Here is a 26445-nt window from a genome sequence, read left to right as displayed (position 1 = left end):
GACGTCCAGACTGTAAATATTTTATCATTTTGCTACTTGGGCATGGAATTGTGATATAAGTGTTCCCAAGGAACTAGTGCTTTTGTTTTAATTAACTTCGATGTTATGCTGAAAATATTCACTGAGAGAACCTTTCGGAACCAACCTATGAAGAAAGCAATTTTTTTCTGTGATCAAAACAGTTTCATTGGTTGGTAGACAACATTCAGTTAAAGTGTGTAAAATTTCAGATCGTCACAGCACCTATGTTTTGCAAGACACTGCATATTCAATGGTGAGGAACGAAACGGATACAGAGTTTGGACGACTTTGTGAACAAATTAAAGAATCTCGTGAGAAAAGAGGTACGTGCTTTAACGCTAAGGATTTGAAGACTTGTCTCTGCATTTGTAACTAAAAATGCACGACGAAGATCTTTGGTATCTATTCTTTCTTGCAAGGTCGCACCTCTGCAGCGTGGCTCCATGCGACAGCTCCAAGTCACCACAGCAGAACCCTGCTACTGAAGACGAGAAACCAGATGAAGAGAGTAATGAAAATGAGGAGGTGCCAGCGGCACCTGTAGATGCCAGTACACCCATTTCTAATGGCAAGTTGCATTTTATTCAGCTGCTCTTGTCGTTCATACCTTCTCTGTTCTTGAGGCGCAACAGGTGTCTCTGATGCCTGGCTCTTTATGGCAGAGGTATTTTGTTTTCAAATTGACTTCCAAATGGGAGAGAGAAATCCAGAGGTCATTCATTCAATATAGTGATGAATTAAAGTTCAAAGAAAGTTGGTTCATTTGATGTACTCTCACTGGAACTTCATTTTGTAAACAGAACGACCCCCCACTCAAGGATATCACAGCTTCCCTCCCGTACTAAAAATGATAGTACTCACCCTTGTAGGAGCAGCAATGTGAAGAAGGTCAAGGGCAGTAAGAAGGGTTCAAAGCTTTGATATAACAAGCCTTACACTTTTTTTGACAGAGCTCCTAATAAGCATCTTTAGCAAGGTCTGGAGATGGGAGAAAAACTCAAACTAGATTTTAATTCTAGGATGTATAATGTCAAGCTTGACTGTTCCTCTGAACAGTCAATTGAATTTAATTTTTTTTAATTTAAATTAATTAGTTTAGTTTTTTTAATTTAAATTCAATTGAATTTAAAGTTTTGAATTTAAATTCCAATTGAATTTATTGAAAAAAATTCCAATTGAATTTAAAGTTTTTGTTGTTGTTTTTCACGAAACACTAAGTTTATGTGAAAGGTTTTGCTGCAATATCTTTTTGCCAAGGATATTAAGCTTAAGTTATCCACAAGAAAATGGTGGGGAGAGGGAAGCTTTAGTTTTGAAAGCTTTTTTTTTTTTTTTTTTTTTTTTTTTTTTTCTCTCCAGGTTTTTCTTGAGCACAGCAGCGTTTCAGTGTCTGCCTGCCATTAGTTGCCCCACTACCAAGTCAGGAGGGTCAATTAAACTTGCGTGAGGCAGAATTTCTTTATCTGAATCTACGTGGTTCACATAAATATATTCTTGTTTCCTTCTTTCCCTAGGATTATTCTTCTCCCAGTATTGAATGTTTCAACGGACACCGTTTAAGATCAATGAGCAAAAGCATCCTGCGGTGTTCAGTCTCCAGCTTTGAAGAAAGTATGGCGATACTGAGGGGAAATGTCAAGAGAAGATGCTTTTCAAGGTACTGTATTTCTATATGTTCAATCTCTGTTCGATTTGTAGATTGAAAAGCAAGAGAGAAAGCATGTGCAGTGAGTTGTGGCCTGATAAACCTCCGGCTAAAATCAGCAGAGGCCTGTGAGCATGCTGATGGCGTACCAGTACCTTAAAACTAGAGTCCCTCTTCTCAGTGAAAGTCTCCCGCTTTTCTAAAAAAACCTGTTTTTTTTTTTTTCCCAACCCCTTTGAGGTGTTCTTGTGGTTTAGCCCGGCCGGCAGCTAAACACCACACAGCCCTTCTGCAACCCTCCCACCTCCCTCTCTGGAACGGGGGAGAGAAATGGGAAAGTGAAGCCCGCGAGTTGAGATAAAGACAGTTTATTAAGACAGGAAAATAATAATGATGATGATGATGATGATGATAGTACTGCTACTAGTAATGTGTACAAAACAAGTGATGTACAATGCAGTTGCTCACTACCCGCTGACCAGTGCCCAGCGTAACCCCTAGCAGCCCGGCTGCCCCGCCCTATCCATGGTGCAGCGTGTTGCCATAAGGCATAGAATTCTTTGGCCAGTTGGGGTCGGCCATCCTGAGTCTGTCCCCTCGCAGCTGTTGCTGTGCGCCGATTCTGATCGCCAGTAGGACAGTGAGACACCGAAAGGTCCTTGGCTTGTTGTAAGTACTGCTCTGCAGCAATTGAAACATCGGGGTGGTATCAGCACTCTTCTAAACATCCTTTCACACATTCTAAGCCAAAACATAGCAACCTACCCGCTACTAGGAGGAGAACTAACTCTGTCCTAACTGAAACCAGGACATGTATCTTTTCCACTTGGGTGCTATTGCTCATAATTTTGAGAATTCAACACGAGCAAGCTAGGAAATGTGGGTACATACAGAACCGCGTGTATATGGCACGCAACAGACTTGGGATGTGGATCCTGCGTGAGGCCTACAGGCTTCTCTTTGTATACCATGGAGCACTGGCTTGTAAACATGGTGAAATTTCCCATCCTTGATGGGTCTAATACAACAAGTCTTTTCTCCCTTCTCTGCCCTGTCCTCTTTCTTAATGTAGGCAGTTGAGAAAGCCAAAATTGGAACGAAAAAAAGAATATAACACAGGTAAGTGGCTGTAAGTCCCCGGGATACCTATTTACGCTGGTTACTGAAGAGGATGGCACTTGGTCACTCCATGGCTTTCATTTGGCCCCAAAGCCTTCTGTAGTCATCTGAATTCACTCCTCAGTGACTTTTCTGTGAAGAGAGGTAGGTGCAAATAGGAGATTTTATGAATTCCTTGGGGAGGGAGCAGTGTGAATTGCAGCTTGGTAGGCACAAAGCAAACTGTTCTAATTGTGCAAAGTAAATCGATACTTGATAAGTTCAAACTTAGTTTTATAGCTGGCAAGCACAAAAGTAAACCTTAGCTGTGATCCTACCAGCACAGTGGTGTAGCTCTTCCCTTCCCCTTGTCCTCTTGTCTCTTTTAATGACAGTGCAAGCAACAAACCTGTGCCAAAGGGTGCTGTATGGTAAACAATGGGCAGGCTTTTTTCTAAAAAGCACGAGTTTGAGTTATCTGGTGTTTGGGTGTTTCTCTTGAAACGATTCTTCCCTCCTTGAGCTGTTAGATCCTAATGCAGGAAATGGAAGTGCTGCATGCATAAACAGAGTAATCAAACATACACCTCTTAGGAAGAGGCTTGCAATGTCCTAGTGTTTGTTTTGAGCACTGTTAGATACAGTTTGACATGAATGGAGTGAAAACACCTTAGAGAAAGGTGTTGATTGTTCTCACTTTTCCAAGACAGAAATAACTGGAGTAGATTTCCCTCCTGCATGGAACAAAAGTTGCACGTTTGTTTTTGTCTGGCTAGCTTTCAGTCTCTTTAAAAATTTCCCCACAGGTCCCAGTTTTAAGTAGACAGTTTAAACGTGCAGAGCGATAAAGAAGTGGAATGCAGTGGTTGTGACAACAACTTCTGATCTGAAATGTAAAGAAAAATCAATCCACTTCAGGGTGCCTTTTTTGTTTGTCTGTTTACATTTTACAAGAGCAACGGTGAAATAAGGAGAATCCCATCTTCACTGTTTCAAAATCCTTTGTTTCTGCGTTTCAGTCACCAGAACATTGAGGAGCAGAGCTGGTGCAAAAACTGTGAGACGAGTCCACGGAGAAAACAGGGACTTGGAGCTGCGCCGCAGCTGTAGAGTCGGACACAGTCAGTACTCGACTACTAACTCATCCATTCTATTTGACAAACTTATGACAAAGTAAGTCATCTTTTCTTGCAGACCTCTTAGAATGATCTTTCTTAGCAAGCCTTTGCACTATGGCATGATGTTGGCCTCGACTTGCTCTTTATTTTGACAGCAAAGAGTTATGGCTGCTCCTGGCATTTCCTTCATGTTTACAGGGAGACACCGTTACCTGGCTAGATAAACAGATTTTCTTGAAGGTGCTATTTCAGCATATAAGAATTGATTTAAAAAACAACAACAACAACAAAAGTGCTTCATGGCTTACTAGTTTTGTAATCTCACATTTCTCCAGGAATACTTGATTTGCTGCATTTCACCATTACACTCGTCAGCACCGCTGATTCTGGTTTATCACTATTTGCATTGCAAATATCCTTGTCCAAAGCTTAAACTGATGTATGCACTGCTTGAAAACAAAACCTGAAGTTGCAGAGCAGAAGACTCAAGTCATTATGTTAGCAGCTGTGTAACCATACTGCTTTCCAAGCATAAGATGTCCAGCTTATTTTGTTTCTATGAAGAGTTTAAATGGCTCCCGTTAAGCAAAGATGTCCCCACACTGATACTTACTATTAAGCAAGGATTCCACCTCCTTTGGCTGAGGTCTGCTCCCTTACTCATATTCGAACATTCATCCAAGTAGCCTGCAATTCCACACTCTCGGTGGAAAGTCCATAGAATAGAAAAGGTTCCTCCAGTCTCTTCCTCAGCCTTTTTTTTTTGAAGCATGCAATAAAGCAAAACATTCACAGGCTGCCCTTCCATGCAAAACAAGGCAAATTAGTAAGACAGGAGCCACAAAACTGATTGTCCTTTAAAGTTAAAATGAGATTTGAAATAGATCAAGTTAGCAAGTGTTGTAAGTCTGTAGCTAAGTCTGGTTTTGCCAATGCAGCACAATTCCCTATCACGTAGCCAGAGCTGCTTCTGTAGCTCCAAGAAGCAAAACTGCTTTGAACAAATACTGTGTCATCAAAGCATTCGTTGGCTCAGCAGGCACGGCTCAGGTTCAACAAGTTTGTGAAAAAATGAGTACTAACAGAAGCAGCAGGGTCCAAAGAAACACTTTATGTCCCCACTGCGAAATGAGGGGCTTTACCTTGAGTGTTATGCACACTGTCAATAGAAAAGCACTGTAACAGAATCTGCCACGGCAGTCTGCATGTTACTGAAAGACCATCGGAGTAGGACTGCAGCAAGATCGTTCCGAAGTTACAAAAAAAACATGGGGGTGGGAGTTTAGTTGCGTTAGATAACACAATCTTAGATAAAGATTTTGGTCTTAACGTAAAAGTAAGGATGTCTACTGATCTCTTCAACTCCAACAACTGAAGCCCAAGTCTGAAAAATCGCCTTTAAGAATGCAAAGAAAATATTTAACTCTTCTGTATGTTCATACTTTGCTATCAAGCAAAGGAATGAATGCTGATGCCTTAACTATGTAGGGCTGTAGCTTACAGAGAGACTACACCTTCCTGTTTTTTTCCCTTTAAAAACGTTAAATGCACGTGAAATTATTTGGGGGTGTTTTCACATGCAAAGCCTAATGCAGTGCATGCAAGCCCTGTCATCTTCTTCCTCTAGTAGTGTCGCGTTAAGGGGTGTAGCCAATTGACCGTCATGGGTCCCGTCGGATTCAGGGTGCTGAACTATCACGGTCACGGATTCACCAACAACGCAGTACGGCCTCGCTCTAGTCGCGTTCAAGGAGAACTCTCACAGCTAGGAAGAATGCAATTAAGTGCAATTTCTTACGGCGACAGGTACACAGGTTCTTTGGATTGTCAGTGATAAATTCACTGTCTGCAAAAGCAAGCTAGCATGCATGAAATGCACAGGCACACAGCCTAGGTATTAAGACATGAAAAAGCATCAAAACTCTAGAGATTTCTAAGATTCCACAGAGACGCCTGGTATAAGCAAGCGTTCAGATCTTACCCCACGGCGTCCCAATGGAGTGGGGGTGGGGGAGTGAGAGGCTCAGCCTGTCGAGTGATGTCAGAAGGAATCCTTCCTGATAGTATCTTCCCTAACATCCCCTTTCTCTTAAACCAATTGGTATTATTTTCTATCTTTAAGGTGGAGCTTGAGTGACTCTAGTCGTGCATATCTTGGTTGTGCTTGGTAGAAATGATCTCACTTGCGTTTAAAGGTACAGACTGTGAGAAATTCCGAGGGCGTGCTCAGTGAGGGGTGGTTGCACCTTGGAGGCGGGGTGCTTTTGGAATGGAGGTGTGCTTATGATGCCTAGTCGCTTAAGGCAATTACTCCACAAGTAGTAACTTAGTGTTGATTTAACTACAGCATATCTAAAACATAAGAAGGATGTTAGTAAGGAAGAAGCTGATGAAACCAGTCCTTAAATCTTACTACTTATTGTGCGTGAGCAGACTGGCGTGAGTTTTAGCTATACTGGCAAATATCAAACCACACCTGTGTCGTCCCAGAGCTGGGAAAAAAAAAAAAAAAAAAAAAAAAAACAAGGAAATGTTGAAGCAAATAGGGAGGCCTGTAGCTTGTGCAGTCTTCTAGCTGAGAAAATAAAGAAGGAGAGAGACAGGTAGCCTTGAGCTAGCAGAAGCAAGGAAGAGAAGGGCTAAAAGGGAAAAAACAGGAAGGAGAACACGAGCTCCAGACTGACCTATAGTAACCTTTTTCTCATTAAGGGTCATTAGCACATTAAAAATCACACCTGTCAAAATGCTAATCTATGCTAATGTGGGATTCGGTGTGTGTGTCCCCTCTCCTGTTCCCCCTCCCCCCCGGTATTCCTCTGTAATGCACAAGCTCAGTGGAGATAAGTTAGGTGAGCTGTAATAACCAATCCAAAGGAGCCAAAGAGAGAGTTTTCACAAGTTTCCTGTGTATAAATGATGACGATTCCAGTCAGAGGTGTGCTTGCTTTGCGAAAGATGGCCAAGTACCTGACTCTGCAGAGTTCTATAAGTAATTATATAATTAAAAGACCTTTGTGTGCATTCCGACTCTGGGTGCTTATTGGCGTGGTGCACTCTGCACGAACCTGCGGACAACATCTGTACTCAATGTCATGCCTACAGACAACCCTTTACTGTTGGGACCTGCATATTTTTCTGTGCATTCAACACAACCCCTTTGGCACAACTAGTTAACCACATAGCTGCCAGTCCACCACTCAGTTGCACTTGTGAAGAGGAAAAGCTATTTCCATCTACTGTAGGAGCACATCCTCTAAATGCAAGCTTCACTCAGCTGGTCATTTACTGCAGGACAAGATTTGAAAACTGTTGTTGAGTTCTGGGTTTCCTGCTTACAGGAAAAATTAAGTGCTAGATCACCCTCTACTCCGCTTTGTCTGCTGCATTTAATGGAGATTAAACTGATTTCGTTTGCTCCTCCGTTTATGGACAATGAGCTGAAGGAACAGGTACAGCACATTAGCCTGGAATGCCTTCCCTCCCAACCAAAGTAAACTGGATCTGTAACTAACACAAGCAGAAGCAAGGCTTCCGTGTTTTCAGCTGAATAAAGTTCCAACAAAATCATCCTCTGGGATTTGAAGCTTACTTCACATGACACGCCAATGACTCTTTTCCCTCTATTGTAAAGCGGATCCCTGCTGTTAGTTGCTCTAGAAGCAAAAGAATCATCGTTTTGGTTAACAAATAGCCGCTTCTGCAAATGAGAAGTGTTGTGTTCTCTCTTCCCTTTGAATGACTCCACACTTCTCATCAGCTACTGGATTGCTGACCTAGAATCAGAGAACATCCCAAGGTGGAAAGGACTCCCAATAATCACCAAGTCCAACTCGTGGCTCCACACAGGAACCACCCCAAAGTGAGACCCAATGTCTGAGAGCATTGTTCAACACTTGTTGACCTCCGTCAGGCTCGGTGCCATGAGCAGTGCCCTGGGCAGCTGTCTCAGTAGCCAGCCACCCCCTCAGCGCAGCACCTGAGGCGCACGGGGCTCGGCGGGGCGGCCCGGGAGGGGAGGACGGCGGGGCGAAGTGGCAGCTCCCTCAGAGCCGTCTCCCCGCCGCCTCGGCCGCATGTCGGGGCTTTTTTGTGTCGGGGCTTTTTCGTGTCGCGCCCTCAGGCTCTCGCCGTGGGTGAGATGCTGCTCCCCAGTGCGGACCCCTTGCACGCGGGGCCTGCCCGCGGCGGCGGTGGGAGGGAAACCCCAACCCCAAAGCCCTCCCGGCAGGGAGAGCTCGGGGTGAGGGCCGATCCGGCACCGACAGTAAACACACGCCGGAGGAAACGCTCTGGTTTTAGCCATGAGCAGCGCGGCCAGGTTCACAAGGCGTCACGCTGGAGCTCCGAGTTCGGCGGCGTTCCGAGGCCGTTGTGGCGGTTGTGGAGACGGCCCCGGCTGAGGTGGCTGCTGCTGTCGCTGCTGTCCCCTCTGTCCCTGCTGTTGCCGCTGTTGCCGCTGTTCCCGGACCTTGGAGACCCCCGGCGGCTCCCTGTGCCAGGCCCTGTGGCCCCGGGGAGCTGCCCGCCGCCTCGTCGGCCAGCCCGGCAGCAATCCTGCCAGCACAGAATAGCCCACTGCGTTTCAGGGTAAAGTGACGATTAATTTCTATTTCCTGGCCTGGGTGCTGCTTTCTTCTTTAAGGAAGCTTCAAGGTTAAAGGTTCAACTCAGTTATGTCAGGGTTCAACTCCGTTTCGTGAAGGGGCTCTTGTACGAAAGCTTAAGCTGGGATTGACTCTCTGCTAAGCGGAGGCCAAACATGGACCTACTGAGAAGCAGGTCCTAAGTGATAACATTTTCTAAAGAGACTGCTAAACACATCTGAAGAGTGCTGCTGCAGAACTCTGAATGGGGGGATAGCAACTGTCTTAAGTGATCTGGAATCTTGAATTTACTTTTCAATGGACAAGAGGTGTGTCTCTCAAGGCAAACAAAGAGAGGAGTAACACCCGATACTCATGTCAACATAAATTTATGCTCAGAGCGTAGGTGTAGGAACAGCATCGGTATGTATATGGAACATCGGGAGAGGAAGCTCTATCGGTATTTACAGTTTTTCTACTACCTTGTCAGAGAGACGTCATCTCCAAATGAGAAATGGATGTATTTTGAAAAAGTGGTGGTGGATCGGATTTCTTCTTTCTAGTGTTAATATTTGCTCTTGAATCGTACTTAATACCTGGTAACACCTCAATCAGTTGTCAAAAATAAACTTAAAAATGTGTAAGGCTTATCTCATTGGTCAGTATAAAGATCAAGGTCTTCCCTTCCCTTCCCTTCCCTTCCCTTCCCTTCCCTTCCCTTCCCTTCCCTTCCCTTCCCTTCCCTTCCCTTCCCTTCCCTTCCCTTCCCTTCCCTTCCCTTCCCTTCCCTTCCCTTCCCTTCCCTTCCCTTCCCTTCCCTTCCCTTCCCTTCCCTTCCCTTCCCTTCCCTTCCCTTCCCTTCCCTTCCCTTTCTCCCCAGTATTGTTTTTCTGTTCTCCTTCTCACTGCAGTCTTGATTTTGTTTCTTGTCCCTTAAGTATGTTTTCAATGTGTTGCTGAAACATTTTCCCTTTCAATCCTAAAAAAGGAGCTGTCACTGGTGAAGATCAGAGCTTATCCCTGAGCCCAGGAGCTGTCACCTTAGTCTTCCAATCAGACAAGGACGACTTCATTTCTCATGTAAATGCATTTGTCAGGTTTGCGTATTGTTTTTTCAGGAATGGAAAGTGTGTATAGAATGGATTTAAAATCAATTTTAAATGTAAAACGTCAAGGCAAAAAAAGTTCTAATTACAACCTCTGCACACAATTTGCCAGCTGTGGGACTAGGAGTTTTCTTATTTACTGTGTTTTGTTTAACGTGTCTGAAGTTTAATGGATAGCAATCAAGGCGTGCTAGAAATCTGAAAGCACTTTATGCTTTGTTCTCTCCGTCATTTTGGTATAACAAACTAGCTTATGTTTTAAACCCTCCATGAGGTTAGTGGTTTCCCTAAAGGTAACAAGTCCCTGTGTGCTACAGTAAAACAGTAACAAAACATGAAGTACAGAAGTTCATCCTGTCATTATTCAGCTTCTGCCTATGGACACACAGCTATGCTTATTTAAAGCGGTATCACCTTGAAACCTAATCAGCATTTTAAAAAGGACTTTGTAGCAGTTATTGGCTTTTGTCCTGGAGGGCTGAGGTTTGTTTTGTTTTGTTTTACATTCAGCATTTCCGTTTCTAGCTTACATTCCCCTGTTGTTTTGCATGAGGAAAACGTGCAACTTTACAAAGTAGAACGGAAAGAGCTGCTTTTTTCAGTTTGTCGTAGGAGTTTTAAATGTGGTAGGAGTAAAACACCAGAAGTACTGCTGCCAAAGTTATATTCAAACTCGTCTTTCTTGGAGAAGCAGAAGAAGCCCAGGGAGAAATAAATTTGCAAACATGCTCTTCATGCTCTCCTTTCCCAAGATTTCTCTGAGATATAGCCCATCCTCTGTGGGTTTTGAGGTATATGGTTCCCAGGAGTGAAAAGGAGGGCCAAACATCTCTCCTCTTGGATCTCAACATGCCAGGGCTTTAGTGTACTGCCACTTACGGCTCCGCTTTTTCACCTGGAAAAAGCGACCACATGATGTAGACTGAGGAGCCCTCAGAAATTAACTTGCTATCACCAAGTGACGCCCATGAAAGGTGTATTTAAAAGCTAGGCTCATTATAGAATCACAACGAACCCCTCATGACTGGTGCAGTAGACAGTGAGGTAGAGGGCGAGCCCTGGAAAGACAGAAGAAAAGTAGCAGTGAGTTCTGGGTACCTTTGTGCAGACGAAACAGAAAAACGCAGGCAGTGAAGTAATAGTGTTCCGTTACTCATGCCAGCAATAGATAATTGCAACAATTATCTATTAGATCATAGGTACTAATTAACAGATAATTGCGCAACTCCGGAAATCAATAAATAACTGATTCCCCTCAGAGAATGTCTTCTACATTTTTATATTAAAAAGACTCCAGAGTTGTAATGGATTAAAATCCTACGGAAGGGAAAGAAATGGCATCAGCCACTAGTTCTGCAGAAGCTAGAAGTAATACTGATAGAGTTTAGATGGAAATTTTCACTTTGTGTGTTTAGTTTGGGGATTCTTTTTAAATCATTCATACCAGCGATTTAGTTCTTAAGGCTGTTTCTTTGAGATTAAGTGACAGGACTTCTGCTACTCTTTTCTTCTTGGAATGCTTCTTGATATTCTTACGTCAACCAGAACTTCTGTCTCTGTCGCAGATGTGAACAATGACCGTAGCTAAGAAGCCCAAATCTTCAAAGCCTAAAAAGCCCTCTTCAAGGCGGTCTGGCAAATCCAAGAAACCAAGTCCTAAAATACTGATGGCACGCACCACCAACTGGGGCCGGATAGTGCCTGCAGAAGATTCAAGCCAAGTCTCTGTGGCCCAAGGACGTGGAGGTGCTATTTACTGTAGATCATCTGAAAAATCTAAGGCTTTTGCCCCAAGAGATCTAAGTAAGTGTGCGTTTTATCCTGCCTCCATTTTCTTCAAAGCAAAAGTAGAAAATGCAGTTCTTACTTGTTGCACTGATAGAGAAGGGGACTACTGTGAACAAAGACTTCAAAAGCGAATCCCCTAAGGCAACTGAAGTGACTGATGTTACAGAAATTAATTTTGATATATTTACAGTCAACAGAGAAATGTGGGGAGCTTTTTGTAATGCACAGATTCCTCCATGTCTTTTCTGTTTTGCAAAGAAAAGTGTTTGATGGTTGCTATTCACAGCTTCCATTCTTCACAGGTTTTTTGAATGATAACATTGCTCAGGAAAAAACCTGGTATCTGTAGGGGTACCGTCATTCCTAGTTCCTAGTTTTTACGTTTTTACCGTATAATTTCAAGTCTAAGTTTGTGGTTTAAGTTATAATAAGGAAAAAAACAGTAGTTGAGTTAATCAGGTTAAAGATTATAGATGGAGAGGAACTTGGCATTAGGTGCTACAAACAGAATGGCAGTTAGCCTTGCCTTAGAAAAATTAAAATGGTTGACTAAAGTTGTTTGTTTTTTTTTCCCCAAAACATTGTGTTGACCAGCCAATTTGAATTTGGTGGTATTAAAGCTGTCTGCAATAAGTTTTTCTGGTTTGGATTGTAGCTAGCTCCTCTAGGTGCTCCTGCAGAATAGTATTTTTTTAAATACCTTTCTTCGAAACAAACAAACAAGATCTCTTTTTAAATTTAACTTTCTTGCAGTCGTTAATGATGGAATTGCTCCGCCACAGAGCATTCTTTTTCCACCTGAGAAGATTTGTATGGATTGGCGAGAAACACAAAGTGTTGGAGTTGGCCTATACAATCTTGGCAACACATGTTTTCTTAATGCTACCCTACAGTGTTTGACCTACACACCCCCACTTGCCAATTACATGCTTTCTCTTGAGCACAGCCAGTCATGTGAGTACTTTCTAACAGTATTTTGAATCTGTTGGATAGCTCTGAAGGTGAAAGAACAGCAGTGATTCTGTGAGATAAGCTTATTTGCCTGATTTTACCTGTAGAAGCTGGCTTTGAGCACCGTATTAGCAGTGGGCTCCGAATAGCATATGGAGTGCAATTAATGCACCATGTTTTATTTAGTTAGTTAGTTATTTGTTTGTTTGTTTATTAAAGGATCATTTATTGCTTCATGGGAATAATGAAGTGCATTGGACAGTAATGCATTTAGTAGTAATTTTGGAGAGTAATACATTTTGCAGCCTGTGGAGTTCACATTCCTGTCAGCCTTTACAACTGCGACTTTGCAGTAGTCTTTTAGATTTCTCATCACAAAATGCATTTGAATACAGGCTTAGTGGATATTTTTCTTCTGTAAAGTTGTGTGAAATGAAATGTTACAAGACTGTTGGGACATTGGCATCTTGGGAGAATAGAATGTAGCAAGGAGAGTGGATATTGTATCTATAGTTTAAATTGTACTTAGATGTTTGTAGTTATGGATATTTCGCTGGACTGGGATGCTTTGTTCTTTCACTCTTCAGGTCGTGAACAAGATTTTTGCATGATGTGCACGATGGAGACTCACATTAACCAGGCCCTGCATTGCACTGTTGATGCCATCGAGCCTACGCATGTTATCAGTAATCTCAGTCGTAAGTGGCTTCAGATGTGTTTCTTTTCGATAGCTTGTAATCTTCAAATAATTATTTGATGTGTCTAAGTGGTTTTAACACTCAAATGAAGAGAGATTCTAGAAATACAAGAATGATTTCATTTTTAAATGGGGTCAATACTATCATCTTCTTATTTAGGAATAGGAGAACATTTCCGTTTTGGCAGTCAAGAAGACGCACACGAGTTCTTGCGCTATACTGTTGATGCTATGCAGGAAGCGTGCTTGAACGGAAGCACCGAGTAAGCATAAACAAGTTCACTTTCATACATTCTCTAGCACCTTCTAGTCCTTTATTTACTCTCAGAAATGATCTCTAGCACTTTTTAGTGCCTTATTTACTATCAGCAACGAAAGTCTACATCATCCTTGGTTTTCATCAAACTCTTTGAAGAGTTAACTCTGTGCCTTAAATCTTCTGAGGTCTGATTATAATTTATTTCCAGATTGGACAGATCTTCTCAAGCTACCACCATCATTCATCAAATATTTGGAGGATTTCTAAGATCGAGAGGTACTTGAAAAAATATTCCTGTCCTTAGAACTGATCTGTGTCTTTTGTCGGTAGTAAAGCAGTCTGTAGTTTGTCTAAAGTAGTATCTGTCAACAACTTGAATTTGGACAGTTAGTCTCCTTCACATAATGTTAAGCATTTATATTTTGCTTCCAGTGAAGTGCTTGAATTGCAAAGCAGTTTCGGATACGTATGAGGCATTTCTTGATATCACTTTGGATATAAAGGTAAGATGTTTTCTAAATATAATTCATGATGTTTAAGTACATGCATAACTTTCTAAATTAAACTTGTTTAACTTAAAAAACCAAACCACATATAATGTTAAAACATAAGAGCTTGGTGGTGCTAAGGAAGTGGATTGGACTTTGTCCTTCTGTGGAACCCATGTAAATAGTCTCCACATTTGCATTGGGTTTAAGGGGAAGGAGTTCTCTTTCTGCAAAAATGATAATGCTGTCATACTTCTTTGTTGTTCTACCTCAATATACATCTAATTGTTAGACTGATGAATTTGTCCCCAGTATTGATGACAAAGCACACTATAGATGCTGTCTAGGCTACTGGAAAAGTATTTGTTCCAAAGTCAAATGCCTTCCAGGTGAGGTCAATGCTGAGCATGCTCTTTCTGCCTCCTTCTTCACAGTGCTCCTAGTAGATCGCTTGAGTATGTTAGTAAGATTCTCTTATAAACTACTAGTGTGTCTCTGGAATTTTGAATTACGGTGACTTTACGCTCTTCTTTCTCGCTGCTCTAGGCGGTTTCGTCTGTTACCAGAGCTCTGGAACTCTTTGTGAAACCTGAAGAGCTGGATGGAGAGAATTGCTATAAATGTAGCGAGTAAGATTTTGACGGATTAGGTCTTAATCCTAGATGTCAGTTTTCTATGTTGCATGACTCTGTTGGACTACCTCTAAACTTTGGATCTACTTACAAGTTTTGTGGAAGTTTATAAAAGACTTGGATTTTTGTTTCTTTGGAGGGGGGAAGTCTTGTTCATAGGCATTCCATATGGGTTTGCAATTCTCTGGCTTGTATTTTGCCATCAGAATTCAAAAAGAGGTGCTTTTGTTCTTTCTATTTATTAGCTCTCGACAGTACTTTTCTTGATGTAAACTGCCCAGTTTCCGTTGTTCTCTGGGCTAGTGGCTAATTTTCACTGCTTACGCCGTAGGTCCTACCTTGGAGCGGGCAATGTGTCAAACTGAACTATTTTGTTTCAAAGGATGGCAGATGGTTTCAGTGTCTTTCCAGACAAGCTCAGTACATGAAGACTTCCTACTGTTAAATGTCTCCCTCCTGTAGAATGACCATGTGCTTCTGTTGTATTTTTGATGTTGATAGTCGACCTATGTTGGAGATTATTTGCAATTTCTAGTCCTGGGGACCAAGGCTCTCTCGTTCCGCTTTCAGTATTTGTATTTCCCTTGAAAGCTGAAAGAATGTATCCAGGATTGGAGTTCAAATAGCCACTTTTGTAGACCAAGAAATGGTACCTTGCCATCCAACCTGGTAATACCCTTTCGTGAGAGATTCCTGTTCCCGCTATGCTCTGAGTTGTTGGGAAAATTGACCTTCTTCTCTGTATTAACAAACCTGACACGCAGTGCATGGGTTTATGAAAAGAAAAAAGACCAACCTATTATGCAAGTAAATATCATTCAAATAGCATAGGCATGCGTGAGACATTAAAAGGAGTTTGTTTTGGGGGCGAAAAAAGAAGATGCCTTCAAACACTTATCTCTGCTTGGTTTTAAGGTGTAAAAAGATGGTTCCTGCGTCCAAGAGATTTACCATACACCGTTCTTCCCAGGTTCTCACAATATCACTGAAAAGATTTGCAGATTTCACAGGTGGAAAGATCAACAAGGTATATTTACCACTGTAATGCAACTATATCATTGTGTAATGGGACATCCCCCAAAGCTGAAAGTTGTTAATATTTTCAGACAATAATTGTAGACTAACGACTATGGCTTATTCTTTCTCTTAATATCAATAAAGTTCCCGCTTGACAAGAAGCATATGCTTTCCTCTGAGAAGGCTGATTCATCAGGAAACAGTTCTCTGCAACTTCTAGTCTTAACCATTGTTTATGGGAAGACTTATTTGTAGTGAATCAAGAAATATATTCTAGAAATATATTCTAGAAATAAATTCTAGTCTGTGTTTTTTGGAAGTGTTTTTCTCTGGCTAGTCCACGAAGTACTCTGGGATAATTTTTCTATCTTCTTGGTGTCTCTTTAGGAGGTGAAATATCCGGAGTATTTGGACCTGAGAGCCTACATGTCGCAGTCAATGGGAGAACCACTGCTCTATGCCTTATACGCGGTGCTGGTACATCACGGTGTCAACTGTCACTCAGGACACTATATATGCTATGTAAAGGTAGAAGTCAACAGCATTTCTAACAGGGTAAAGGTTGTGCTGGCAAACCAATTAAAGCATGACTAGCAGCTACTGTTTCTAGGGAAAAAGATTTCATTATATTTTTATTGGACATGTGTGTATTTTGTTCCTATCCGTGATTTCAATTGGAAAACGTGCAATTCACCTAAAGAAATCGTTGTCTTTATTTGCAGGCTGGTAATGGACTTTGGTATCAGATGAATGATGCTAAAGTAGTGCATACTGACATTAAAAGAGTTCTTGGTCAGCAAGCTTACATACTTTTTTATATCAGGTAATAACAAATCTTAAAATGTGTTCAGAAGAGATTTACTTTCCCGTTATTGATATTTTTATGTTTTGCAAGTGTTTTTCTTGCTATCCGGGGAGAAGATTATTATTTGTCTAATTCAGTTCTGTCTAACCTGAAATTCTCTGTGTCGTTTATTATCTTTTGTTGCTTGGCCTTAAACTGCAGCACTTGTGTAAATTGCTATCTATGTGTTATCTGTAGCTGGCTAATTTAGAGAAGGAGAGAAATGAAGGTCATCTGTGGTGTAAGAATGAATTATTGCTCTGCAAGTGATAGTCTTAGTAGGAAGACTGTTCTCTACTTTTCAGTTTGTAGTCTTGGCGAAGCCTTCTGTAGAGAAGGCTTCCATATCGTATGAGCTGTTCCTCTAAAATGATAGGATGGGATTTAATCCAAGAGTAGGCTGAAAGAAAAACTAAACTACGATCACTGCTCTTTTCTGAAGGCGCTATGATTTGACACTTGGAGAACGTGCGTTTTACTTGCCAGCTCCATCTTATCCCTGTTTATTCCCTCCTGGTCAGCAAGGGACTAATAGTAAGCAGGCTGGATTTATGGGACCACGACTTCTTCCTCATATGATTAAGGTAATTCAGGGAAGTGGGAGGGCAGATAACGGCACCAAACTGCTAGTGGGTTTGGGGTTTGGTGTGGGGTTTTTGGTTTGGTTTTCGGCATCTTAGTTTTGTTTTCCTTCCCACGCTGCAGCTTTCTTCACAGCCCTCATGCTACAGCCAGAGTCACTCAAACAGTGTTTACTGCTAAATTGTGCAGCCATGCGACTCCATTACTTTATACCTCCAAGACAGCTTTCTAAAGCACAGAGAGCTACGCTCTTTGACAATTTAAGCAGAGTGTACTAATCCTCAAATCATTTAAAAGAGGACTTGTTTTTCCTATCCTCGTCACTTTAGCTAAGACAGGGAAAACTAATTGTCTTATTCCTGAGCACCAGAACAATTATTTCAGGCTTTTCAGGGTATGTTTAAAGGGGAAAATAAATATATTTGGGAATAGCAGCAGGTAATGTTAAGTTGCTTGGCTGGTTTTCAAAGATGATGTTAATTTGATACCAATCTGCAGTAAACCAAAAGCAGGAATTGAATACGCTTATTGGACTTGCATTTATCCTTAAAGGGCAGTGTGTTTTTCTTTTTAGGTGTTAAGACCATTTGTAGAAACACTCAGTAGGAGAGTTTTGTGTTTCAAAATGTTACATGCAGTGTTTGTGTTAATCCATCTTGCAATTTCTTCTTCTTAAATACAGAATTCAAGCCGTTTAAATGGAAATGGATCCATAAAAGAGGACGCAAAGACCACTGGTGTCACCCTAAAAAGGCCATCTTCAGCACCACCAATGGCCTGTGTTCAAAACCAGGCAATTACCAGGCCTTCAATGACTGATACGTCAAGAAAACAGAAGATCACCATCAGTATTCACAATAAATTGCCTGCTCGTCAGACTGTGTCACAGCCTGACTGTCTTAGCAGTGCTGTGGAGGATGAAGATCTCTACCAGGCTGTTCCTTCATCCACAATTACAAATTCGGTAATGCAAATGAAGCAAATGCAAACAAACAAAAAAGTTTCTGATGAAATTTTTGTGGAGCCAACAGTGAATGAAAATCCTAAACTCAGCTCTGATAACACAGTCCCTTATGGTGCAGAATCTTCAGGAAAATCTGAGGAGGAGTCAAAGGGCTTATTTCAAAGGAATTGCAATGCAATGTCCTCTAATGGAATTTCGGTTGGAAAGGTAGTCCGTACATTGCAGCATTCCAACTCTTCCTGTCAGAATGCTGACAAAGGAAGATCCCAGCATGAGCTGCCAAAAACAGATTCACTAAATGGTGCTATTAGGTTAGTTAATGAATCTAAAGAAAACGGACTGAAACTTGATGATTCCACTTGCCGAGTTGAACATGTTAAACCTTCTGAGATGTTCTTTTCTAAAACAAATGGATTGCTTGAAACATAGATTTGCTCCATCGAGAATTTCTCACCTACGATGTATCTGGAAGTGTTTATTGTGTTCCTAATTCAGGTGAAATACTGAGAAAACACAGCACAAATGTGATCGTAAGACTTTGTCGTATTATCCCATTAGAATTTGAAGACCTGAGCTTACATTAGAACTTGTCAACTTAAGCTCAGCTGAGATAAAAATTCCTAATTTCATAAAGTAGATTTTGGGGGGTGAGTTGGGGTTATCTTTGAAGTGTAGATAACGCATACAACTCACAGCGGTCTTGCTTACCATTTAATGGAGACATTCTGACAAGACTAGTCCTCAGTACTACTACAAATAGTATTTTTTTGTCTGCTGACTTGTGCGTTTTAATTGCAGATGCCTGGAGCTATGCCTTCAGTCAATCGAGAAGTCATCACGGAGTCCCTCACAGCCAGCCAGCTGAACAGCTTGTCAGAGGAAATGAGGTAAAATGAGCACAGTCTTATTAAGACAACACTTTATGGAAGTTCGTTACAGTTTTATCTGTCTACTAATAGTACTTAATGGAAGGATTTAAATTAGTACAATTCCATACTGTGTGTCCAGTGTCACGAACAGAACTAATGATCAGCACTGAGCATATCACTCTGATGCAGGTTGGTGCCTCAAGGAGAACTTGTGTTCCTTTATAGAATGTTTTTCCGTTTTTCTCCACTGTCTGGAGAAACATTGGCTGTTCCCCGCTCGCCCCTATGCCTTTTTTCTCAGAGCAGCAGGTGGAAGGAGACAGATGCGTTTGCTTTTTTAGTGCAATGGCTTCAGAAGCAAGAGGGGAAAAAACACTTTCTCTGGGAGCTGAAGAAGGTGTCCTAATCACAGGAGAGGTTTCTAAATGGCATATCTTTGCGAGCGTTCCTGTAGTCCGGAGGTTTTTGTTTGTTTGCTCAACGTTGGAAGGTTTTACTCTTAATATTCACGTCCTTCAGCAGAAGTGAGAAATGGGTTTTTATTTTATGCAGTGTTGCGGAACCTCTGAAATCTCCTGGGAATGATGAATACCTCGCCCAGTACCAATGTGATGACCGTGGAGACAAGAAGAAACCAAGAAGATCAAAAGAACGTGACCTCATTTCAAAAGAAACCGTTTTGTACGGCAAAGAGTCTTGTGAGCCTGGTGAGAAATTGCGGCAAACTTCCTCTCTCAAGTGTGACACTGAATGTAGCTCTAAAAACCTTTCCTCCTTAGCTATTGCAGATAGATGCCAAGATACAAAGGACAAGACTAAAACCACTGACAAAGAGCATTACTGAAGCAAGAGGGAACATGCTCCTAGTGAAGAGAAGGAGAGTCAAAAAGCAGGTCCTTCCAGCAAGAGGAGGTGTTCTCAGAGCGTGGAATTTGTTGAGCAAAAGAGTCACAAGCAGGAGTACTGGGAGGGAAGCAGGTACAGATCTTTCCCTCGTGAAAGAAACAGCCCTGAGAATGGCAGAAGAGCAGTCAAATATTCAAAGTACCGATCTGGCAGTGGAGGAAGATCAGAACAAGGTAGCAATAGATACTACCGATCCAAAGGGGAAAGAAGTTGGAGCAGAGAAAGATACTATCGAGACGAAGCACGGAGATGGGAAAGATGTAGCTATTACAATGATTACTATTCACCTCATGCAACAGGAGACAGTAGAGAGAGAAAGTTCTCTCACGGCGGTGCAGCCTTTGACAGATCGACTGCAACTTACTACAGCAGGTCACATAAGCATTATCGTTACAAAAGCGGATGGCCTCACGGTTCCCTCTTGAGAGAGGAAGATGTACGTCGCTTTAGCACACCCCGAGCAGACTTGCATTGTTGCTCGGTACCTCAGCAACATTCCGGAAGACATTCTCGTGAAAGACATGCGCTTCCACCTGTGTCAGCTCATTTGGAGAACTGTCGCCAGAAAAATGAAACAGAAGGAAACAGAAAAAGAAAATATACCCGTGCAGAAGGTAGTGAAAGTGAAATAGAAAGGAAAGACAGAAAGATAGAAAAGGAGCTTTTAGGTGGTGAAAAAAATGCAAAAATATCACAAGTTCTGGAAGAAAAAGAAGTCTAAGGATAAAGATGGAGAGAAGGATTCCAAGTAAGCAAGGATTCCAGCATACTCCGCATTTTTTATCCTAATTCTTTTCTGGGTGCTTCTCATGTCTTCCTTTTTTTTTTTTTTTTTTTTCCTGGTAGTTTCTAAGTTATTTAGATAGCATCAGCTGGCTGGGGATCATGTTGTTAGGTTGATCAGTGAAGATAGGAAAGCTCTTGCTGAATTGTGTCAGAGCACTAGCTTTGGACCACATAGTTCGAATCACATCCGTACACCATTCCAGATTAGGTTAAAAGATTTTTTCTGCTTGCACGTATTCCAGAGCTAGCCATTGTTAATGATCTGTGTACAAACCAGGACCTATGGTCCTTCAATCTGATGGCTTAAGTTTGCTGCATCTAAAGTAAGTTGCGTGTGCACAAAGCACCACAAAATAGCTGGCATGCTGCAAATCATCACCTGTGGTAAAATAAATCAAGTTTCATATAGGCAACAAGTGCCACATCTTTTTTTCCCTTTTTAACTTGCATGTTTCTTTCAGACTTCATGATCTGTGTTTCTGTGCGCTTCACTTTGACAATGCCAATCGCAAGCGTAAGAAAAAGAAGAAAAAGGAGAAGAAAAAGAAGAAAAAGGAGAAACACCAGGAAAGCGAAAGGCTCCTTGGAACACTTAGATCCTCGTTTCCAGAAGATAACGCGGGAGAAGAAGGAAGAATCCCATCCTCCAGATGGCTCTTCATGTCAGTAATGCAGAAGTGAGAGCAGTAAACAACCTTACAAGGAAGGGAAGACTTCCAGTGCAGGCGAAAGCAAGAAATACAGCTCCATCACATCCAACAACTATACTAAAGGTAAGCGGCCGCAGCGTGTTTGAGGAATTCCTTTTATATTAATCTCGAGATTATTTCAAACAGTCTTGAAGTGCTTGATGACTTAACAGTCTGCAGATTTATTATCAAATCAAAAAAACCCCCGACTTGGTAGACTATTTTTTTCCCAGTTTTGAATGACCACTAGGAAAGAAGGCCTGAAATAAAGAGGTTAAAGGCAAATGGTTTTCATCTGGTTTGATGATGAAGTGGCAAACAAGAGGAAGAGTTGCAAGCTCCCTTCTTAAATTCAGTCCAGCCAAGTAGGAAAAGTAAATGTGGACAGCTGTATCTTGGCAAAGAAGATAGTAGGCAGCAAGGAGGTTTAGCAGTCAAGATGGAAGGTGATGCCATGAGGCTTACAGGCTAGTAATGTTCTAATGAATCGCAGCCTTCCTAAAAAAAAACCTGCCTGAATAATTCATGTGAATAACATACTACCTTCAGCTATTTCAGCTTCTTGCTGTACAGCTGAATGCCTTTTACGTAATGTTTGGAGAAGTAAAATCTTGGAAGAGGTTTTCATATCTTTTGCCCAGTTTGGATGATGAAGTAAATTGCCAGAGTCAGTAGATTCTGGCACTGACAAGCTTCTTCAAGCTTAAGAGCGAGTGCAATTGTTTCCAAGCATTTTTCTTTTCTGAGACAGGGAGCACCAGAAGTTGTCATCTTAAAATACGACATGGAGGGGAGGCTGGTTGTTCACACATTCTTGCCAACATTCATGCAATCTGTCCCATTATCAAGAACAAAATTAGGGACTGAACGGAGGTCTTTCAATTTCCAGTGTTGCAAAAATGGACTTTTTACGATACTAATGTCAAAAGAATCCTGATTGTACTGGACTGGAAGTATCTCTTCTAGCTGAAAAATCAGGAAGAGCACAGAAGAAAATGCCTCTGCTCTACTGCTCTTCGGGCTTCAGTGAATTCTCTGGCCAGCAGATGGCGAACTCGTTCTTTCTAAACCAGTCCAAAGTAGAGGAAGAAAGTAAACGTCTTGCATGCATTACACAAGCGCGGGGCATGGGGATCCCTGGGCTATATGCGTGAAAGAGATGTTCGTTGATAAATACAGCAGTACCCACCCCACTTGGATACACTGCTTGCAAGGTAAGCAGGATAGGAGGGCTGTGCAAAGCAATTCTGTTAAATTGAGGAATTCAAGTATTTCGTCAAGCCTAAAGATACTAATTAGTTTCCTTTTGGGGAAGGTCAGTCTTTCAAAGCAAAGAAAAAATGTCTCTTAAGCAGGATTTTCTGAATGGTGGAATCTAATCTGAAAAACGACCACTTCCACATGTTAATTATTTGCTAGTTTATTATTTTTAATTTTCTACTGTATTGAAGCTCTCAAAGAAGCTAGGGACAGACTAGGAGCAACGGAGGACTTGTTAGAGTGCCTTTTCAACCGGAATCATGTTCCTTTGAATAAATGAACAAGGATAGCTAGTGACAATTTGTGATTTAAGGAAATTGCAGATACGTGAGAGAAAGAGCAGCATTAAAGCAGTTAAATTCCTGCATTCCTAAGTGTTCTCTCTAGCAAGTTTCTGAACGCTTCTGTTCTGTGGCTAGGATTTGGTCAGCTTTGATCACTAGTAAACCAAGGATGCTGTCCAGTCAAACCTTCAAATGACTGTAACTTACCTAAGGGCAACCATTTGCTATCAAAGCAGGTAGCTTTGTCCTACTATTCTGTACAGCTCACCAATTTTAGCATAGAATTCAAATGTAGTCCGTTTAATGGGAGGGCTTTGGAAGCCGCCTTCTCCAGTCAGTTCAGCCCTGTAGTCAGAGAGCAGATCAATCCGTGTACAGGGTTGTGACTTCTCTCTTTGGAAAGAAAACCAGTGAGCCAGACAGTTCCATGTAGACTATCACAGCAGGGAATGACATTTCTTCCCTTTGTCTTTCAGATGCAGAGCTTACTGCTGGAAGCCTTCAATACTCAGACTAAACCTACCATCAAATCCGACAACCTTTTTACCATCGAAACGCAACAACTTCTTACCGTCAAACCCAACAACGTCTTATGACTTCTTACCATCAAAAACCCAACAACTTCTTACAATTTCTTACTGTCAATCCCAACGTCTTCTTACCGTCAAAACCGACTGCCTTTTACAGTCAAAACTGACTGCCTTTTACCTTCACAACCGACGATGCAACCTCATCATGTTATAAATGAAGTCTCAACTCCCTCTGAATTTAGTAACATAAAAGAATATTTATAAAAGGCAAGTAAACAGCGCTGGGTGCGTGGGGAGTCTATGCTCTACCACCATGCGCACCCAACTGTCAAACTTTCCAAATATATAGAGGACATTGCTGTTACATATTTACAAGAAACCCAAGTACGCCTATACATATGGATATCCTATCCCCGCTTCATATTAGAATTCTCTTTGTGGCGGTCCTTGTGGGTGAAAGGCTCACGGTTTCCCCATCACCATTAGCAACCTTTTGTTCCAGACTGCAGGAGCGGCTTCGACTGTCTCCCTCTTCTTCTGCACATGCTCTGCCCACCACAAGGTTCCCAAAAGCAACAAAACGGGATTGCTTTTCCCGCGTTTCATTAACCCTTGAAACCACACTAATAATATTATTATCATATAACATAAAACAATAAATGTTAACAGTTCTAACCAGCAACCCCCCCAGCAACTTCCGTGCCTTGTGCCTTAACAGAGGGGAAAACAAGCAACCCCAGACAGCAGGGCGTTGCCTCAATCCCCCTTCTTTATTTCCTCTAACCTCTTTACATTCCTGATGACCTCACCGTTAAGAGTCTGATGTTATCATCAACCAGGAGGCTTTCCGACCCCCATTGCCACATTCCCAAATCTCTCCCTTCTTTATTAATATCAGCCATTTTTCTGACACAAATTACCACTCCATATATAACAATCCCTCCTCTTCTTTTGAATGTCATTAATTCGTGTCCTGGCTTTGAATTTGGCCAAGGCCAATTGAACCATAAAAGAATGCTTTCACAATATTCTCTGTAAGATTTATAAACAAGTTTTTAGCAATGGTTGGAATCCCATAGTTAGCTCGTGTTTCAATTTCATGATTCCGCAGGGTGTATAATAATTGTACTTTTCCCAGTTAACCCTCCTTCATTATTAGCTCTTACCTCTATCCGCCATTGATAGGGGACCTCTTTCAGCTTGTAACTGGTTATCTTATTGCTTTCATTACATCGAGCATACTCTGGTTTCCATAGCATAGGTTTAACAGGCATAGTAGTGTTTGTTCCTGAATTCTTCCCCTCCGGGTGTTAACAATACATTCACTACAATTCTGAGACCAATAACATGTAATTAGGAGAGGTCCGGTAAAGGCCATGTTACCCGGTGGTTATTACCCTAAGGGGTTGCAGCCCTTGGTAAACCTTCTTGAGCCACAGTACTGGTCCCTTCTCCGGTCTTGCCCTCTCCCTGATGCTTCTTAGGAAATGGTCCAGACTTACACACGCAATAGTTCTTCTATTTGCGTTCAACTTTTCCACGAGTTAGTGGGGGCTCGATTCAAAGCAGATAACCAATCATCTAGGTAAATTTTCCCACCTATTATTTTAAAATTTTCAGGTAATTCAAGATGTTGTGGGTATCTCTACTGGAGGTGGCACTCCCCCTATGGGATTTTGGGGTCCCCCAATCCTTCTATTAGGGCCTTTATATGAGTTTCCAATGATGGCTAATATTCTAATCAGTACAAGATTTAATATACATACAATTAGCATCCAAAGGGTAGCTATGCCCTGATATGCTTCAAGTTCTTTTAAGCTTAACTTTCGGATCTCCAGAAGTAGACTCAACCTTCCAGGTTCCTGTTACGGGTCCCTTTACTCGTGATGCATGTGTTCACCCCTTTTCCACCGTTCTTCTAGCCGTCTCTTTCGTAGTTCAGTAAAGTCCACCTGTATTCTCTCAAATGGTCAATATGCAATTCGTCTTCCTCCAGCAGGTGCTTGCCTAATCACCTTCTTATTCACCTTTTGACATGTTAAGCATCCTTGGATGGTTTGTTTGGCTATCTCATATATTCCTACAGACCCATAAAATTTTAGAAATTGATCACTCAATGCTTTTGTTCCCCAGTGGGTTTGTAGGTGTAGCTGTAAAAGTAGACACCTAGTTTGTTCCTTTGGCAGTATTTCTCTTCCATCAGGCAGAATCCATTTTCCTTCTTTCAGTTCTGCTCCTATGGTCTTTATAATTTTTATTTCTGCTTCTGTATACTTTTTCTCTTGTGTCCCTTTTCCGTTATCCGTTTCTTGTAGGGTGAGGACTACATCATGCTTCCTAAGAGCTGCTTCCCTAGCTTCTCTATCCACTAGGTTATTCCCTCTTATGTGGAAGGCAGTTCCCTTTTGATGTCCTCTGACATGTACCACAGCAATCTCCCTAGGTCCTCTCAGTGCCTGCAATATTTGAGTAACTAAAGTTTGGTGAATCAGCCCTTTTCCCTGTGTGCCTATGAGTCCCCTTTCTTCCCAAATTTTCCCAAATGGGTGGACTATTCTATAAGCATATTTAGAGTCTGTATAAATAGTGCCACTTTTTCCTTTCAATAGTTCTAGGGCTCGTAATAATGCATAAAGTTCACATGCTTGAGCGGACCAGGCAGCGCTGAGTGGTCCTGACTCTATTAGGACCATATCCCCATTTACGATGGCATACCCTGATCTTCTTTTTCCATCTACTACTTTGGATGATCCATCAATAAATAATTTTTCCCCTGTTTCTAATTCTGTCTCCTCGAGATCGGGTCGGATTTTGGTTTGCAATTCAATCACTTCCACGCAGTTATGTTGTAGTTCTGTTAGGGGTTCCCCATATCGAAATTGTGCAGGGCTCTGTGCAGCAGCTATTTTTCATTCTAAATCAGGGGAGTCGATCAGGATGGCCTCATCCTTCAGCATCCTACTATCAGTTAACCATTTTTCAGCCTTCTGCTGGAGTACTCCCCTAACATTATGTGGAGTATATATCTTCAGAGGTGCCCTACAAGTGACTTTTCTAGCTTCCTCAATCAGTAAGGCAGTAGCCACAATAGCCTGGAAGCACACTGGCCACCCCCTCCTCACAGGGTCTAATAGTCTGGAACAATATCCCACAGGTTTCTTGATTCCTGCCCATTCTTGACTTAGCTGTAATTGCAACTAACATATGCAGTTTGGTTAGAAACATTTACAAATAAATAAAAGGGTCTTTGTAAATCTGGGAGGCTCAGCACTGGCGCTTCTGTTAACGTTTTCTTGATCAACCTCAACTTTTCCTCATCTTCCTCGTT

At 41.8% G+C, this 26445-nt stretch overlaps 1 protein-coding gene across 1 annotated transcript; it reads left to right on the top strand.

Moving 5' to 3' along the window:
- The first annotated feature begins 469 nt into the window (after positions 1-469).
- On the top strand, positions 470-23202 carry LOC311428786 (ubiquitin carboxyl-terminal hydrolase 42-like). The gene is made up of 19 exons (XM_084540067.1): positions 470-589; positions 1536-1678; positions 2739-2785; positions 3784-3937; positions 9454-9545; positions 11137-11374; positions 12113-12313; positions 12898-13008; positions 13168-13270; positions 13475-13542; positions 13699-13769; positions 14301-14383; positions 15302-15413; positions 15791-15880; positions 16769-16831; positions 17512-17793; positions 18592-18680; positions 20816-21127; positions 23064-23202. The coding sequence occupies exons 6-18, from the start codon at positions 11146-11148 to the stop codon at positions 21033-21035; spliced, it is 1722 nt and encodes a 573-aa protein (XP_084396193.1). The 5' UTR covers positions 470-589; positions 1536-1678; positions 2739-2785; positions 3784-3937; positions 9454-9545; positions 11137-11145; the 3' UTR covers positions 21036-21127; positions 23064-23202.
- Positions 23203-26445: the final 3243 nt, after the last annotated feature.

This window comes from Aythya ferina (assembly GCF_964211825.1).
Source record: "Aythya ferina genome assembly, contig: HAP1_SCAFFOLD_139, whole genome shotgun sequence".
Classification (NCBI taxonomy): Eukaryota; Metazoa; Chordata; class Aves; order Anseriformes; family Anatidae; genus Aythya; species Aythya ferina.
This window is presented reverse-complemented; position numbering and strand designations above follow the sequence as displayed.

Bases quoted from the DNA above. Each gene is read 5' to 3' on its own strand.
- LOC311428786 (XM_084540067.1), top strand. From the start codon at position 11,146: ATGACCGTAGCTAAGAAGCCCAAATCTTCAAAGCCTAAAAAGCCCTCT. The intron at 13,009-13,167 runs GTAAGTGGCTTC...CTTCTTATTTAG, and splicing joins TGTTATCAGTAATCTCAGTC to GAATAGGAGAACATTTCCGT. The intron at 13,543-13,698 runs GTACTTGAAAAA...TTTTGCTTCCAG, and splicing joins AGGATTTCTAAGATCGAGAG to TGAAGTGCTTGAATTGCAAA.